General features: G+C 39.1%; 2 protein-coding genes across 6 annotated transcripts in view; one reads left to right on the top strand and one right to left on the bottom strand.

Annotated features, from left to right (window-relative positions):
- The window catches only part of brp (ELKS/RAB6-interacting/CAST family member bruchpilot), a 164,552-nt gene that overhangs the window by 33,385 nt on the left and 114,628 nt on the right, over window positions 1-16,539 (bottom strand). For 3 of the 6 annotated variants that reach the window (XM_019050695.2, XM_019050690.2, XM_019050692.2), the window contains exon 5: window positions 7,470-7,769. The exons of 2 other annotated variants lie outside the window; for them this stretch is intronic. In XM_019050695.2, coding sequence (XP_018906240.2) covers window positions 7,470-7,769 — 300 coding nt within the window. The remainder of the gene's footprint in view (window positions 1-7,469; window positions 7,770-16,539) is intronic. One more of the 6 variants, XM_019050691.2, reaches the window with a different exon arrangement.
- LOC109036465 (uncharacterized) overlaps window positions 1-16,539 on the top strand; it is a 179,213-nt gene that overhangs the window by 55,061 nt on the left and 107,613 nt on the right.

Below are 16,539 nucleotides of genomic sequence, written 5' to 3'. Positions count from 1 at the left end.
TTAAATTGAGTTTCTAACAGTAGGACATCGCTCTTCTCAATTTTCGAAATTATGCAATTTGAGCTGCTTCGATAAAACTCGAGTGCATCCCGTATCCCACACATATCTCAGTGAAAGAACAATCGAATAGCTGTTTCTCGTTTTATCAGGTATGCCATTTAAGCGTCTCAGACATCGAAATCACGCATCTTAACCTGTCAAATATGATAACTAAAATAACGCGTATCAAGCATATATGCATGATCTTATTTAGTTGATTATCATCTTCAGGTGCCCCTCCAAACCATTCCAATATTAGGCTCTGTGAAATTCTCCGATATGGTTCCCAACCAGTGCAGAAGAAAACTACACTGTAACCTTTGTATTTTTGTATGTCAAAGACTCTACTTTATCGTTTTTATGTGTTTTTAACTGTAAAACAAGGGTATCGAAAAGGTGTAAACATTTTGGAAGTTCTGAAGTATTTGATCCGTGCAATTTCGAGACTATCCAAAAACTGATACTTTTACATTACCTACAGATTATCCGTAAAAACTAGCTATACATAAACTTCAAGTACGAAAAACAACAAAATCAAGCAAATTTCAGCATGCACATACACTACAAAACAAGGTTATTGTAAAGTTGTAAGGACGTAGCCATACCTGCTGTTAAGGAAAGTGCTCTGGGGTTAATAGTGAGGGATTTTGTGCAGAAATTGTTACATATCGCGTAAAACTTAGTGCTCTCGGAAAAGCTAGAGCATCCGTCTTAATGATTCTTAAGAATAGGTGCAATTTGATAGAGCTTACTTTTTCTTGCCCATCAAATGTACCATTTACTATAAATATTTAAGGGTAGGAAATGTTAAGAAATTTTAGAAAACAGGAACTCTGTTCCTTATCGATGGTGGACTAAAAAATCACGTAGGTATCTATGTTTGCAAAGTTGCAAATCTCACGTTATATTTTGTTTTTTTAAGGAAGACCTTTGATAGCAATTGCTCGAAGTCTCATGTGATTTTATTAGCCTTTTATAGACTTTTTTCCAGAAAAACCACAAAAATATCCTATTTACTTAAATTGAACGCGAGCGAAAAAACATGGTATGGTGGATCCGTAATGCATATTTCTATATTCTATATATTATATTTCTGCATATACTATGCATATCTCTCAGCATGTTTCTCATCAGTGATCAACAACGTGGGAAAATGGTGTTGTCACTGGTCGATACTTATACAAATGTGTGTTGGCGCGAGATCTCCAAAAGTTTTTTCTTAGTCATCTCGGTGTGTTATCTGAGCATTTTAAATTGCTGAAGAATAGGAAGCCGAATTTTCCAATAATATTCCTATATATCCACAATTAAACTGCAAAAATACATATTTAGGTTGCGGTGTTTCAAAATCTTCTCTTCTATCTTATTTTTAAAAGGAGACAGAACCAACATCATCGCTTGACATCTTCATAGGACATGATATTTTTCACGTAGAGAAGAAAAATCACACAAGTTTTCAAGAAATGACGTTGAGTAGTTTTCCGTGTAGAAAATGAAAGATGACAGGAAATCTGCAACGCCGCAAATCAAGATACGCGTTTTTATAGTTCCACTGTCGATATACGGCAGTAAACGAATCGCAAAACTTGGGGTATGTGTGGATAAAAATCAATTCGAATTTCAAGCTTCAGTGAAGACGCAATTTCGACGTATGTTTGTATATTTGTCTAATTTCCAAGCGATACTTTCATTCGGGTACAGGGTGGAAACTTGGGAATGCAGCTCACTCATATTGTAATCGTCGGAATTTTTCAGTTACAGTCTCGTGATTTTTGCGATATTGTCAGATTTCGCTCGGAATTCGCCTCCGCAAAGGTTCGATTCGAAAATAGAGTAGTTTCCCCCTCGCATGCCGCAACAATGACCGACGAAAAGGGAAGTTTTCAGACATCGCACACGAATTGGCTTTTCACGGGCCGTAAAATATAGAGAACACCGATACCCCTCATCATGTGGCAATTGTGTGTGTGGTTTTAGCTGATTTCCCAGCGCGCTCTAAACGCGCGGGAACTGCATTTGAATCTCTTAAATGAATCATGCAGGAAATGAAAATACTGAACGAATAGGGAAACAAGAACGCCGCGGCGTTGCCTACATTTTTTTGTATTCTTGAAAGTTCAGTCGTTCGCACGTTTAAGTAGCTCTACATTGGTCGCATCATTAGGTTCATTTGGACCGCGTTTAACAGGAAAGAACGAAGCCACATCAGCTTTTGCCAAATTTAACCGGGCAATTTGATTTTTTACGAGAGAACGTTTGTGCTGATTCTTTTGAAAATTTTAAGGAATTTGCTTCGTACTTTGGAGAAAATTCACTAAAATTTGCATGAAAATCTGCACAATCGTTTTCATGTAAAAAATTAAATTGCCCAACTAAATTTGGCAATGTGGCTTTGTTCCTCTCTGTTAACGCGGTCCATCTAATCGAGCTTTCTATTCATAGTAGTTTTTTACCGGATAATGAAGTCCAGCTGACCGTCTCGAAAGCCTTCGAAAATAGATGACTTCAGTCACCCCTCTTCTGATGACTATAATCATTGTTTCCCGTGCAACTTTGAACTTTTCGTCGTAGAGGATCAAATGTTGTAAACTGCAATTCGTTACTTTATTAATCCTTACCGGAGAACTAAAAGTTTCGTGGTTAGTCTGATGCACACTGTCTGAATGTTCTCGAGTCGAATTTGGAAAACCCCACGGTATCACCCGGGGATCTGGATGATTCGACCCGGCAACGCTATCTAGCGTGTGCTTTTGCAAACAAATGTGCCGCCAGAACCGAGGAAGTTGGGAAAAAGCAGCGCGATCGAGCTGTGAAAAAAGGGCGAAGGGCAAACGGTGCAGTGTGCATGTGTTATGATGTCCTGTTCTCGTTACGTCACGCTGGTTGCATGTTCCTTCGTTGAAGGCGCGGTGCAATTCCGCGAGGCGACTTCCTTCTTTCGATAGAACCTATACTGCTGTGCTAAGGGAGAACGCCGTATGAACATTCGAGAGTTGCCGAATTTCCCTTGATAAAACATGTATTTTCGACAACATTCATGCATATTTTTCCTTGAAATTTTCAGATATTTTAGATCAAATTGCGTACAAAATTGTGTGAAAATGGAAAATAACATTCATAATTTTCCCAGTAAATTCGGTTTTTATCGCAGGAAACTTGGCAACGTCTGAAGGCTCCTACGGCGCTCATCCTTAGAACGGCAGTATAGGAACGACAAAGCGATAGACAAAGAGGACATAGTGAATATGGAGCGATCCGGTTAGTCAATTTGGTGGTTCTTATAGACTAAAAGGGTCAGTGATGGACTACTAAAGGGTCTCTCGTAAGTTGCCGTTAGTTAGTCTATTACCTATCTCCTTTGTCCATTGCAAACCACCCGCTTCCACACGGAGAAAAAAACTTCGTGCGTGGGACCCGAAGTTTAAGTCATATGGATCTCTGAAGTTTTCGGATTGAGCATCTGAACACTTTAGGTCCAGCTGCTGACGTTTGTATCACACATCTGAAACTTCAGTTCTTACATCTGAAGTACTTCGGTTTTCACATCCGAAAAACTTCGGTTCTCACATCTGAAGTTTCAGATGTGTGATCCAAACCTCAGCAGCTGGACCTAAAGTGTTCAGATGCTCAATCTGAAAACTTCAGAGATCCATGTGACCTAAACTTCGGGTGCCACGCACGAGTTTTTTTCTCCGTGCACCAATAGGTTCCCTCCATATCCTTTTTGTCCTCTTAGTCTATAGCTTTGTCTATCAATTTCAACAATCAGCTCACTGACCTTGATATTTTGATGGCTAGCTTTGATAGTGTGACACAGGCGTATCATTCCAGTGGAAGTTAGCGCTCCTTAAGCGGATACTTTCCCTCTTCGATCCCTAGTTTTCAACCTTTGCGATCGCCGAAATTTTGTGTTCATTGTTTTAACAGCGCACACATCGCAAGCGAGTTTTATTGCAGCAGCGGACTGAGTAACGCTGGGCTCGGAGATGAAGTGGGGCCGCCCATCCCTATTTTATTCTTTTTACGTTGCGGATTGCGACTTTTAGCCTGCCCTTTACCGCGGCTGGCTTTTACGGTTCCGGTGGAGGACTTTTTTGTGGGATGATGCATGTGGGTGTCAAGTGCTCTCTTCAAATCCATCGTTGTGCGGTCTAGCGTGGAAATTATAAAGTTTTTCGCTGATTTTCGCGGAAATATGGGCTAATTATCGGAAAATCGGCAACACTGCGCCAATGGTATTCACGTGCGTCTCGTTCATCATAAAGCGATGCCAAACTGTCGCTTAATTTCGGTAAAATTCGGTTAATAAGTTGGTTAGAATTTCCAATAGTGTAGAAGCACACTAAAGTACACTGCCGGTTCAGAAAATATTTTCATATTTTGCAAATTCCCTGATTTTCCCAAGCGTAAAAGTGAGAAGCAAGAAGAAATTTCCGGATCAACTAATTTCCTGCGAAATCTCTTGTATTTTCATCACTATTTCCAAAAGTCGAAAAAAATTTTTTATCAAAACTTAAATTGCTGCCTTAACGATTCAATTGTTAAAAAAAGTGACTGTCATGTTCCAAATGTACATTTTACAATAGCGGAAAGCTAATTTAACCACGGGCGTGGTTAAAGTAGCATTTTCCCATCGTAAAATCTACATTGGAACATGGCAGTCACTTTTTTAACAATTGAATCGTTAAAGCAGCAATTTAATTTTGTCGTGATACAAATTTTTTTTCGACTTTTGGAAATAGTGGTGAAAATACAAGAGATTTCGCAAGAAATTAGTTGATCCGGGAATTTCCTCTCGCTTCTCACTTTTACGCTAGGGAAAATCAGGGATTTTGCAAAATATGAAAATATTTTCTGAACCGGCAGAATGCATACAACAAATTAAACCTCCCGAAAATTGGAAGTTATTCTCTAAAAATTGAAAGTTATTCTCTTCTATGAGAAGTTGTGCTTTTGAGTTCGGGAAATGAAGATTTTTTTCTCCAATTCTGCACTAAAAATTAGCTGTTACCAGGAGATTTCGCGCTTATTGGTCGGGGAGTCTCTCCTGTATACTTTCTTGATTCGATTAGTCTCCAAGTTTTCTCTGATAATTGAAGAATTTTGGCAATATAGAAAATCTAGCAAATTCGGAGGAGTAATGTATCAAATTTTGCTTTACCTACGTACTGATTTTTTTTTTTTTTTTTTTTTTTTTTTTTTTTTTTTTTTTTTAAGGAAAAAAACAGATTAAAAAAGTGTTAGAACAGTTAAGAGAAGGAAGTATTAGTATGATTATATAATGTTAGTGTTAGTAGCACACACTCTAAAAACGTCATTTAGCCATGAGTCTACCCCGCAAATCTCTTCAATACAAACTTTTTGATTGGAAGAAATCGGGAGGAACTTCGATTCGAAATAATTTCAAGGAATATTCTCACTAGCAAACGTAAGTGTATCAGACCAAAATCAGTCCATTTTGTGATTAAAAGTAGACCTGATGTGAGTGTGATCAGTCTGGAATCAGAATACTGAAACTGATGTTGGACTGATTTACTTCCATCAGAACTTCCTTAAAAAAATGTAATCAGGTGGTAATTAACTTAATTTTCAGTATAAATATGAACAACCCCTACGTTAATGACTTTTATTCCTAGTGATTATAATATGTCGTTATGTATTAGTTAGTTTTACAACGAGCTCAGGCTTTTACAATGTGCAGATCGAAAGTTACTCTATTCTACATATGAATTTATTTCACTCGCAACCCAGCAAAATTTACCCAATTTCAGTTGTGTATCATCCACATATCGATTGCAAATTCAGAAAAACCGCGTATTTTGATTTAACTCAGTGCGTGTCACAAGCCTTTTTTACGCTTTTGTTTAGAATGGGACATATGATCATTATCACACGAAATATGTGTAATTTTTCTTTGAAACATCAATGATATTTTTCTGAGTTATCTTTCAAAACCACTGGATATAATTTACCCACGTGCATCGAGGTGCATAGAGTAAATCCACCTGTTACATTTTTTTCAGTGCGTGAGCCGACGGATGATGTTAGTATTGAGCAAGCAAGGGGAGAGTTAGGAGTCGAGGAGTGTTAGGAGAGAACCAGCGGCGAGGCACGAATGATCGATTATCGATATTTCCCCATTTGAAGCTATGTCAAAGAATCGATTATCAAGGCGCTCGTTGCAAACAACCTGTTTGTCGATCCTTTTCCATAGGTTTGAATGGCAGATCAATTGGTATATCGTCACCTTCCCGCCAAAATATCGCAAGCGCCACCCGGCGTCTCAAAATTTCCGCCGCCATTTTAATTTTTCACAGAGGAACTGTCGGTTGAATCTGTTCGAAAATTTCACTGAATTTTATCGGCAGCACGAAAAAATCCAGTGAAATTTTCTGACAGCTTCGTTGAATGATTTCCTTGTAAAAAAAATAAAATGGCGGCGGAAATTTTGAAACGTCTCACTCCGCGAGTTCGAATATTAAAGCCAAACAGAGCGGAGCGGTGTGCAGCCAGCGCGACACGCGCACTGACGCCTACAAACCTAACAGGGATACTTCCCGCATTGCGCAATGCGTGAAGTATCCTGTTAGGTTTGTAGGCGCCAATGCGCGTGTCGCGCGACGTAAGCTGCCGTGCCAGCAGGAAGAACGCCGTATAAACTTTCGAGAGTTGCCAAATTTCTGCGGATAAAATGCTCATTTTAGAGGAAACTTATGAATATTTTCTCTTGAAATTTTCAGACACTTTGGATCAAATTATAACCAAAATTATCTGAGAAATCGGCAGAAAAATATTCAAAAATTTTCCTACAAATCTGTGATTTGCCAGAGGAAATTTGGCAACGCCTGAAGGCTCATACGGCGTTTTTCCCTGGCACGGCAGTGAGGGCGTATCTCTTTTTCGACGTGAGCTCTGGGAAAAATGAACTTATATGAACAACAGGGTTCACTTGTACTGGAAAAAAAAAACACATTGGATCTAGAGTCGAGACTCTTGAAATCATCGACAAGAAAAAATACTCTTGATTCAATCAGATTTAAGCTTAAATCCAGAACCAAGCCTCTTAATTTGAGCGGATATCCTTTTGATTTAAGCTTAAATCTGATTGAATCAAGAGTATTTTTTCTTGTCAATGTTTTCAAGAGTCTGGACTCTAGATCCAATGTGGTTTTTTTTTCCAGTGTGGAAATCAAGATACGCCCTTACGTCAGAGGGATGACAATGATACTTTGGCCAGAAGGTGAGGATATCGCAAAGCACGTGCCACGCCATTGGAGAGAACAGTCGAGAAGAGCAGAATCCAAGAGTGGAAATCCAATGCAACCACGAAATCCAATCCAATCCAATCCAATGCACTGCAATCCAAGGCGAAGGGGGGCCTCGGCGATCCAACGGGGTGGAAAGCTCGGAGGCGGCGGAGGCTGACTTACTTGCCGCTTGAGGTTGAGGCCGAAGGCGGCCGAGTCTAGGGAGGAGTCGAGGAAGGGGGAGAAGCGGCCCAGGGACAGGGAGAGGGGCCGGCCGCCTCCACCGCTCTCCCGGATCCGGTCCAGCTCGTCCTCCAGGAGCTCCACCTCCTTCTCCAGGGTCGTGATCCGGGCGTCCTTCGTCTCCAGGATGGCCTTGAGCGTGGCGTTAGACGGCGCCGCGCCGCTCGGCACCTGAGCCTGCAGCGCGCGCTCTAGCTGTACCTGCAGGGCCCGTAAGGTTTCGTTAGCTGCTTTAAGCTCCTATGGTGGGTGAGAACAAATGAGTTGAATCAATGAGCTGGATTAGTCGGCCCTCCCCCCGCCCCCCACCCAGAGACGAAATATTTCGACGGCTCTCCTAAATCAAACGAGGGAGTGATCGAGGATAGACGCCACTTCCACGGTGTCTACAAATCCGGAATTTTCGGACTGATTTTTTAAGTGCGGTTCGGAAGCAGTGTTCGAAACTCATAGGCACCAACGCGCCAAATGCACCGAAGAAATCGGCCATGGCGCCTAAAAAATGAAGGCTCTGCGCCGCGTTGGCGCAGAGCCAAAAAAATTAAATCCCCCCTCCCCCAAAAAAAGGATCCTAATTTTTCTGTTTGGTGATTTTTTAACATTCCCCTCCCCCCCCCCCCAAATTACAGCTAAGTAAAACATCGTACGTCTGACTTTTCACTAAGTGCGAGGCAGAAAGTGAATTTGGCCCCTAAAAAATCTTCAATGGCCTCTAAAAATCAAGCTTGCTTGATGCACCAAAAGACTCCTGAAACTAGAAGATGAGTTTCGAACACTGTTAATAAAATAGTGTAATAAACACACCAGTAACTAACTTAAACTTAACCACTGTTAATAAACACACCTTAATAAATAATGTATCTGCAATAATCGGAATCAGTACTGTTTCAGTTTCTTTCAATGGAAGTGGGTCTTCACTCTCTCATACTCTCTAGCGTAATCAGGAACCAGTGAAGCAAACGTTTTTTCGGAGATTCAACAATTTTTTACAAGGAAATTCTGGCCTAATCTGACTACAGAGCCTGTGATGAGCAGTTTTCTAGGTTCGTTACGCTGCCCTTGCGGTTACAGGACATTTCGTTAACGATTTTTCGTCCGCGCACCTGTTTTTCCAGTAATTTTCGTCCACGCGTTTTTTCGGCACGAGAGTTTTGGTCCACGTGCCGGTTGAGACCCAAAGTTAATTGGCCCACATGTAAATACAAACGACAAGTGCTCACGACGTTTTTGGATGAAAATGTATAATGTCTTGGAAAAATGAGGGTTTGCTTGTTTTTTTGTTTTGTCTGTTTGGTCCAACGGAGAATAATATATAGTTGAGAGGTTTGGTAAAAATGGGGGAGCGTCAATTCCATGAGACAAAATTCACTAAAACTCCCTACACCTCTTTGGTGTAACAGGACTTAATTATCTTTCAAGAAATTCCCACCTTGTTATACCTGAAATGGATAAACCTCTATATTTGCCTCAGCCAAAGGCTCTTAGATTTTTCCTGTGTACAATAAGTATCTTGATTTATTTTGCGAGGAAAGATCTGTACTTTTAAAGGATGCCTGTCATTCTTAATACGTTCAATTTCGTATAATACTGTGCAACACCTCTGCTGTAAAATATTTGCTTCAGGCGCCGCGCCGCCGCACGGCGGGCGGGCGGCCAGCGCGACACGCGCATTGGCGCCTACAAACCGAAGTGGATACTTCAAGCATTGTGCAATGCGTGAAGTATCCACTTAGGTTTGTAGGCGCCAGTGAGCCTCTCGCGCTGGTAGCACGTCGCTCTGCTCTGTTAGTCTTTAATATTTATACTCGCATAGTCAGCGGTTTTTAACCCATGATTTTGAAATGTTTGCACACTCTGCATTGATTATGCTCATTTAAATTGATGGGGAAAAATATGTATCAATTTTTCAAAAGAGATTAATAATATAATGTGTGTTTTTTAAATATTGGTGGTTCCGTGTCAAATTTAATGATTTCCAAAGCCTTTTATTTTTTTCTTTTACATTTTGGGCTTTTATTGTGCTGCAGCGAGGTGTACGCGCAACCAAACGCTCAAAATTAGACATATTTGACTCTAAAAGATTGATGCACAGATGGGTTAAAACTAAAGATTGCGTGCTTCTCGGTTTTTTTTCCTCTTTTATTCATTTTGCAGTTTCTGTCGGCACAACTGCGGCTCATTGAGATTAATGTCGCTTGGAAAAGGTTTTACAAATATTTTTCACCTTTTGAAAATATAAATGTTTTCAAAATGAAGTAATAATTTCGTAAAGAAAAAATTAAAAAAATAAAGAAAAGTACCTATACATATACAAGGTACATTGTACATCGAATATTTTAAGGATAGAGATAAAACCAAATATTCACCAATGACAATTTAAAAAGATGATTCAAAAGGAGAAAGTAATAACATTTCATTTAGAAAATGAGCAACCACAACAACACCTCTTTCTCTCTCAATTCCTCATTTCCATATTGTCAATATAATTTTACATACCGCCTAAAATATAACGCTTGGACGAAGTCACTGTTGCTTATTTTACGTGTGGGCGTAAATTACTGGGCAAAAAAGGTGCGCGGACAAAAAATCGTTGACAAAATGTCTTGAAACCGCCCTCGCAAGTTAGCATTCGGTCAAAATGTTCTCACTATTAGCGATAAGTTTGAAGTTCTTTACCGATCTTATCGGCCCGCAGGAACATGTTGAAAATATCTGCAAAGCTAGTGAAATAGAAAATTTTCAAATTTTTCAGCACCGATCAATTTCCCCGTCTCGGAAACCGTATCTTGACTGTGTGAAAATGACATTAAACTTGGTCTCATTTGTTGAAAGCTCCCTTGGTAGTATCAAAGAAAAAATGAGGGGTTATCTGTGATCTGAATCGCATCACTAGCCAATCAGAAGATCGATGATCTCAACTTTTTCGAAAATCGACCGTTTGACAAACCTAATGATTACCGAACAGATTGCTCGACACTTGCTCAGCAGTTGCCATTAAATAAAAACATTGATGATCCCTGAAAAAAAAAAACTTGCAGGCAATAGAAATTCTGAGTGCCGTCTCTGAAATATTTTGTCTCTGCCACGACCCTAGCCCTGGATCTAACCAGTTATACCAACAGCTTTCACGTTGCCGCAGCCTTGCCGTTCGACAGTTCTAATTTGCCTGACAACGTTGCATTTCGTGGGGAAATTTTGAAATTCGCCCCGAAAAATTTCTACGTTGCGTTTCTGATAACTATGCGGTCTCCGCCGCCTCTCTGCAGTAATAATCATGATGTAAATTTTCGTTGTTTATACCTTGTGATTTTTTTATGGCTAAATTTATCGCAATGCCCGTCTTACCGAAGACCTTGGCCAAATAAGGCTAGCTTCAATTGAAGGCAATTGGTAAGTGGTCGCCAGTCTCCAAAAATTGTGCTGCAGGCTGCGGAGCAGCCAGGGGACCAATGATCAAATTCACCAATTTAACTCGCGAATTATAAGTTTCCATTTTAGACCCGTTTTGGTGCTATCAGTCTTCTTTTTTCCGACAAATGAACGTATTCATGCCAAAAGGAACTATGTCTCGCGCAAACCCTTTACACATAGTTCCTTTTAGCATAAGTACGTCCAAATAGTCTCTGTAAGTAGCTGACACACTGATGGCGGCAGTATTTATGTTTGCATTGATGAAGGAAGTGGTGAAGTAATCGGAATATCAAAAAGCAAATTGCAATCTCCATGAAGCTCCAAAATTCAGGTTTCTGGGGGTGAGACATATTCTCATATTTGGATTCCCCGAAAATAAATAGGGTCCTATTTTATTATAAAATTCTCAGCCGTTTCCCTGGACCATATTTTCAAGTTACGAATAAATGCCAAATTTTGTATTATTCTTATTACTTGAACGTTGATTTTGATTGAAAATACAATGGACGACATGAATAAAAACAAGTTCCTGTATTTGTAAGTCAAAACTTTTACTTTTTGAAATTCGTCAGCTGGGAAAAATACAACCTGCAATTTTAGACGGTTTATTTTTTGCTTCCGACAAAATTTTTCAAAATGCGTCCCTTACCCTCCAAGGCCTTTCCCTACCTTAACTTTTTTTTGATCTCTTGCATTATTAAGCACTTCTTGTAAAATTCAGTTCTTCAGAGTCCAGTCATTTTTAAATTCTCCGATTTTTAGCCTATATCGAGTCATTAAAATTTAAAAAAAAAAACCAGGAATGACAATGATTATAGAAAAGGGATTGAATTCATTGCAATGAATCCACAATTCACGATTCCTGCTCTTTTTGAAAATTCACATTCAGCGCCAGTATGGAGCTGTGCTTTTTGAAATTACAATCAGAAGCCGTTCAAGTGTTGGATTGTACAGCATTTGCTGTAGAATTCAATGGTCAATATTTAAAGATACAACTATATTGACTCGTGGGGTCTGTTTTCGTCTATCACTCCAAATGAAGGCACCTTTCCTCGCATTGAGAACCAAATGTTTCAGGATACGAGGCAAGATCTCAAAAATCTTAATACGGCGGTCTCTTCATTTTCGAGAAATATTTGGCGTGATTAAAGGATTTTTTTTTCCATCCCAGTAGAAAAACGTGTTGTGATTTTAAAATTGGGTGCATAATTTACAGCTACCAACAAGGACACATTTTCTGCGAGGAATAAATATGATGTAAAAGTGGTTTGTTTAATATTTATTGTTTTAAACTGAATTACAACGACATAAATGCAATAATTAACAATATTCGGAAAGCTTAACTTACAAGAAGTTTCGAGGAGAAGCAATTACTTCATTGTGTTCTACCTGACCTGTAGCGTAAGAGGGGTTGCCTCCTAATTTGGAAGGGACGCTCCATATTGAAAAAACAATCGTATGTTTAACCCCCAATTTTCTACTAAATAATCATCACGTCCTTGAAGAGGCTTTCGAACAGTATGAGCCACCGAAAATATATCGATGAATGTGTTGCGTTTTGAATTACAATTTCAAGAATCTACCTCTACTCACCAAAGGCAAAAACTAGATGGAAAGCACAGTGTTTAGCCAATTTCGTTTTCAAAATACTTTATATTCCATCGTCCGAGTAATATTTTTTTATTTTAAATACGAATACGGGTTTAAATTTAAGTTGCATTTGGAGTAAATATATTCTTACTTATTAGAGATATTTAAATAGCTTTAATACTCAATTCCTGTCTTGGGTCAGTTGAATAAAATCATGGAAATATCTTTTTTTTTTTTTTTTTTTTTTTTTTTTTTTTTTTGAAAGAGGACCTCTTTAAGATAAGTTCCCAATTGCAAATGTAGTCCAAGTGCTCCCTGAACACGCAGGTACGCACTGTGTTAAATAGAAACTTGTGGGCTATGAAAAATGAAGGAGATGATATCTGATCGGAAAGGACATATTTGCCGAAAACTTGGTCAAAAACTTGTGCGTAATTTGTCAAAATGACAGAAAAAATTTCTAGTATGATAATAATTGTGCCCGTGTAAATGTTTCCGAAAGCGAGCTCTTTTAATGAAATTAAAAATAAATTGTAATCAGCAATGACCTTCCATCCATTTATGCATTCTACAAATCAGGTATGAGCTATCGATTTTCATTTCAAAATTGTCTTAAAAAGGATTTTGCATACCTCCTTTCTCTAAAAAAAGAGAAAAGAACGTTTCCTCTTGCAAAACTGCACTAAAATTTAAAGAGCTTGCAATATGCGGTGTTAAGGATATGTATTTTGAGCAAAAGCAGCGATTCTATATTTATAAGTTTTTGAGATCACATAGAGGCTGTATCAGCATTCTGATTCATTCATTAAGTATACATTTCAAAACTCAAATCACAGTAAAGTTAATGCGTGGCGATATCTGTATTTTGTGACAGTCGTGTATATTGTGCGGAAGTGACCTATAAACTAATAAGAACATTTAAGTATTTCTAATCGTAGTTTACGTTTCAACATATCTAGTAAATTAATAAACGGATCGTGAGGTTAATCATGGTAAAAACTTTAGGGCAGTGAGTCTTCAGGAAAAAATGTGTATGCGCAAAAATGGTGCTTCGGGTTTTAATCAATTACTTTCGAGTGACTAAAAATTAGGTATCCTAAAATAATATTAAATTCTTTTCGTTTGACCTATTATATGAATACTTATTTCCGGCAGTGATGTGGACTGATAAATAGTCATCATAGACCAAAGCTCTTCCCTCTGATACCGAAAATCGAGCTCGTGATGGAGCGTAGCTTTTTCCCGACTTTTATAACTTTATCTATTTTTACTCCTTTTTTTATTTTCAAAAATTCTTCTACAAAAACAAACGAAAGTTTTTTAACAGCTTCGTTTAATTCTAGATCCAGCAGCTACTTTTAATATTTAAGAAAATGCGAGCTCTGCAGAGAAATTATCTTAAAGATCAAGCGTCAGGAAGGATTTAGCGTTCATAATTTTGTTAGTGAACTAACAAATTCGTCATAACGAGTAGCATGTATGAGATAAGGAAAAATGAACGGTTCTAATAATGGAATGTACTGAGAAAACAAGTAGGGTCGCTGTCTGTAACAAGACTAATTTTATTAGTCTGTTTGCATACTGTAAATATTCTATTTGCAGAAAAAATATATTTTGTCCCGGGAAAAATCTTTGTTAATTTGTCTCATAGCCTTTAATCGGAGACTAAATGAAGCCGTCTGATGGGTCGATCCATAATTTCTTTGCACGAACAAAAATATATCCCCCCTTGGTACTTGACAATTATTGGTATTATGCACGAAGAAAATACAGAAGGTATTGGCGAGGCACTGACAATGAATCTGACTCCTTCAGATCCTGGGGCCAAATTTTGTCGGCTCTTTCACCGTACTTAAATATACTTAAGACGAGTCTCGACCGCACTTAAGTCCGGCTTAGCGCTTCTGATTGGTCGGTGATGCGGTTTATCGGTCTTATCGATGGCTGTTGCGTCTCCGTGCGAACCAGCCGACCAAATTCGACCCCAATCTCGACGCAAGACTTGTACATCGACTGATCAGCTAATAAGGGTGAGGCTGAAGTTAGGTGACACTTTACGCCAAACATGATCCAACTTAGTCCCATACCTCATAGCACCTGCAGTCGTTGCTGTTATGTAGAAATGTACACTCATCTGTCCGTCACCACCTTTTGCATTTTCTGGAAGGGAATTTTGTATCTGTGTGCTGGACCAGACTACACTAACAACATAGAATTTAGCTATTTTATTGGTCAGCCATGTCGATTGGACAGTTAGCAAACCGCAGTGTCTCTATCGGGCCAAATAATCGACTGGTTTGCGGCCAGCAAGGAGGTGCCTTGTGCCTTGTGCCAGTCGAATATTCGGCGGAGGTATGCTCTAAAAATTTCCATGGGTCCGTTAATTAATAATTGGTCCACAATTTGAGGATCGTCTGCCCAATGACCTCCGAAATTTCAGTGTGAAGTTTGAATACTAAATTAAGTAAAGGATCAAGGATTGTATTTTTTTTTCTGTGGACGTTATGGTTTCATCGAAAACGCAGACACCCCGCTCCCTACAAGTTTCCCAAATCGTAACTCATGTGTTGTGTCAGAATTGTTGAAGTACGTACTATGAGCTTATCAGAAATCTATTTTACCGTACATTTCTTTCTTTGCGCGTTTGATTTTACATGCTACGAATGCGTGAGAGACGGCCGGCTCCTCAATTCTCGGATATCGGGGCTGGAGGGTCCGCATTTTCGGGTGTCTAGGCCGGCGCCAGCGCCTTGAAGTTGATGTTGAGCCAACTCCCTCCCCCCAGGAAATGGGCTTCAAGCATCTGCACATAAAGAAAAAGGTTTGGTATAGTTTACCAAACGTGCAGCAATTCATGCAGAACATTTAATCTGTGAATTAAAACTACCGAAACAATCCGATCGCAGACGCACACAGCGAAAGCGAAGAATCAACCTCAAAATCTACATGTTTTGCTCTTTTCTTTCTTCCGGGTTTGTTTCTTAGTTTTTAATCGAATTCGGCTCGGAATGAGGGTCATGGTTGGGTAGACGAAATGAGAATGAGTTGATACGAAGGTGAAGTAGTTAAGCATGGAATAGAAAAAAAAAGAGAGAGATGGATGAAAAAAGTAAAAGAAAATATTGTAGGAACGAAAAGAAAAATAGAGAGAAACGAAGAGCAGACAGAGGGGAGTTTCATGTAGGTACCTCCCATTCCTAAATGCCAATCATTTATCCTTCATCTTCCTATTGATCAATTTTGATAAGTCTCGAATAATTGAGTTTAAGGCTTCACAGCGTGAACAAAGATCTACAGGCCTGGAAAACTGGAAGAAGTAAGGGAAAATTTTATCCAAAAACTTCTGACTATTTCATGAAAGAGGACGAAATATTATCTTTCTGCCCGAGCTTTTCTCTCCCCGTCATGAGTTTTCACGACCCATTTTAGTAAAGATACCTTCCAAATATCAGTTTCCCACCAAAAATTGATAATTTTATAGTCGATTCGAAATTTCACGACGGAGTTAGCCTCCTTTTTTCAAATTCATTGTAGCAAATCGAGGAAGTAACCCCAATTTTGTTCCAATCAAAGAAATACTGTTAGAGGAAACTAATTTCCTTTCTCGAAATTTTCAGACGCCTTGCTCACATGTTCACTTTCTTTTCCGATTAGCGGTCCAATTTCTTCGCTGATAAGGAAAACTACTTGAAATCCCAGCGTTGGCCGGGCAGCCACACGATACGTGATCACGCACCCGTTCGCCTTCAATTCAAAGTATAGGCCAAAGGGGCTCCCATGAGTTAAAATAGTTGTATCAATGCGCCGTAGCATTTCGCTGATTCTCAGGATAAGTACTATAGGTGTTGGGTAGGTTTTCTATTGAGAAAACCGTTTTGTGGTTGCCCGTTTGGCAAATTCGGCCAAATAAAATTAGATCTTCCTGAAAATGCCTCGGTAAGACTGAACGTGCCACCGTCTGATTATAAAATTTATTCTGTGTTGAGAGCATGTATGCTTTTAACGCTCC

The sequence above is a fragment of the Bemisia tabaci genome, chromosome 6, assembly GCF_918797505.1.
Source record: "Bemisia tabaci chromosome 6, PGI_BMITA_v3".
Lineage (NCBI taxonomy): Eukaryota > Metazoa > Arthropoda > Insecta > Hemiptera > Aleyrodidae > Bemisia > Bemisia tabaci.
Note: the sequence above shows the minus strand (reverse complement) of the source record. Positions and strands in the feature narration are given on the sequence as shown.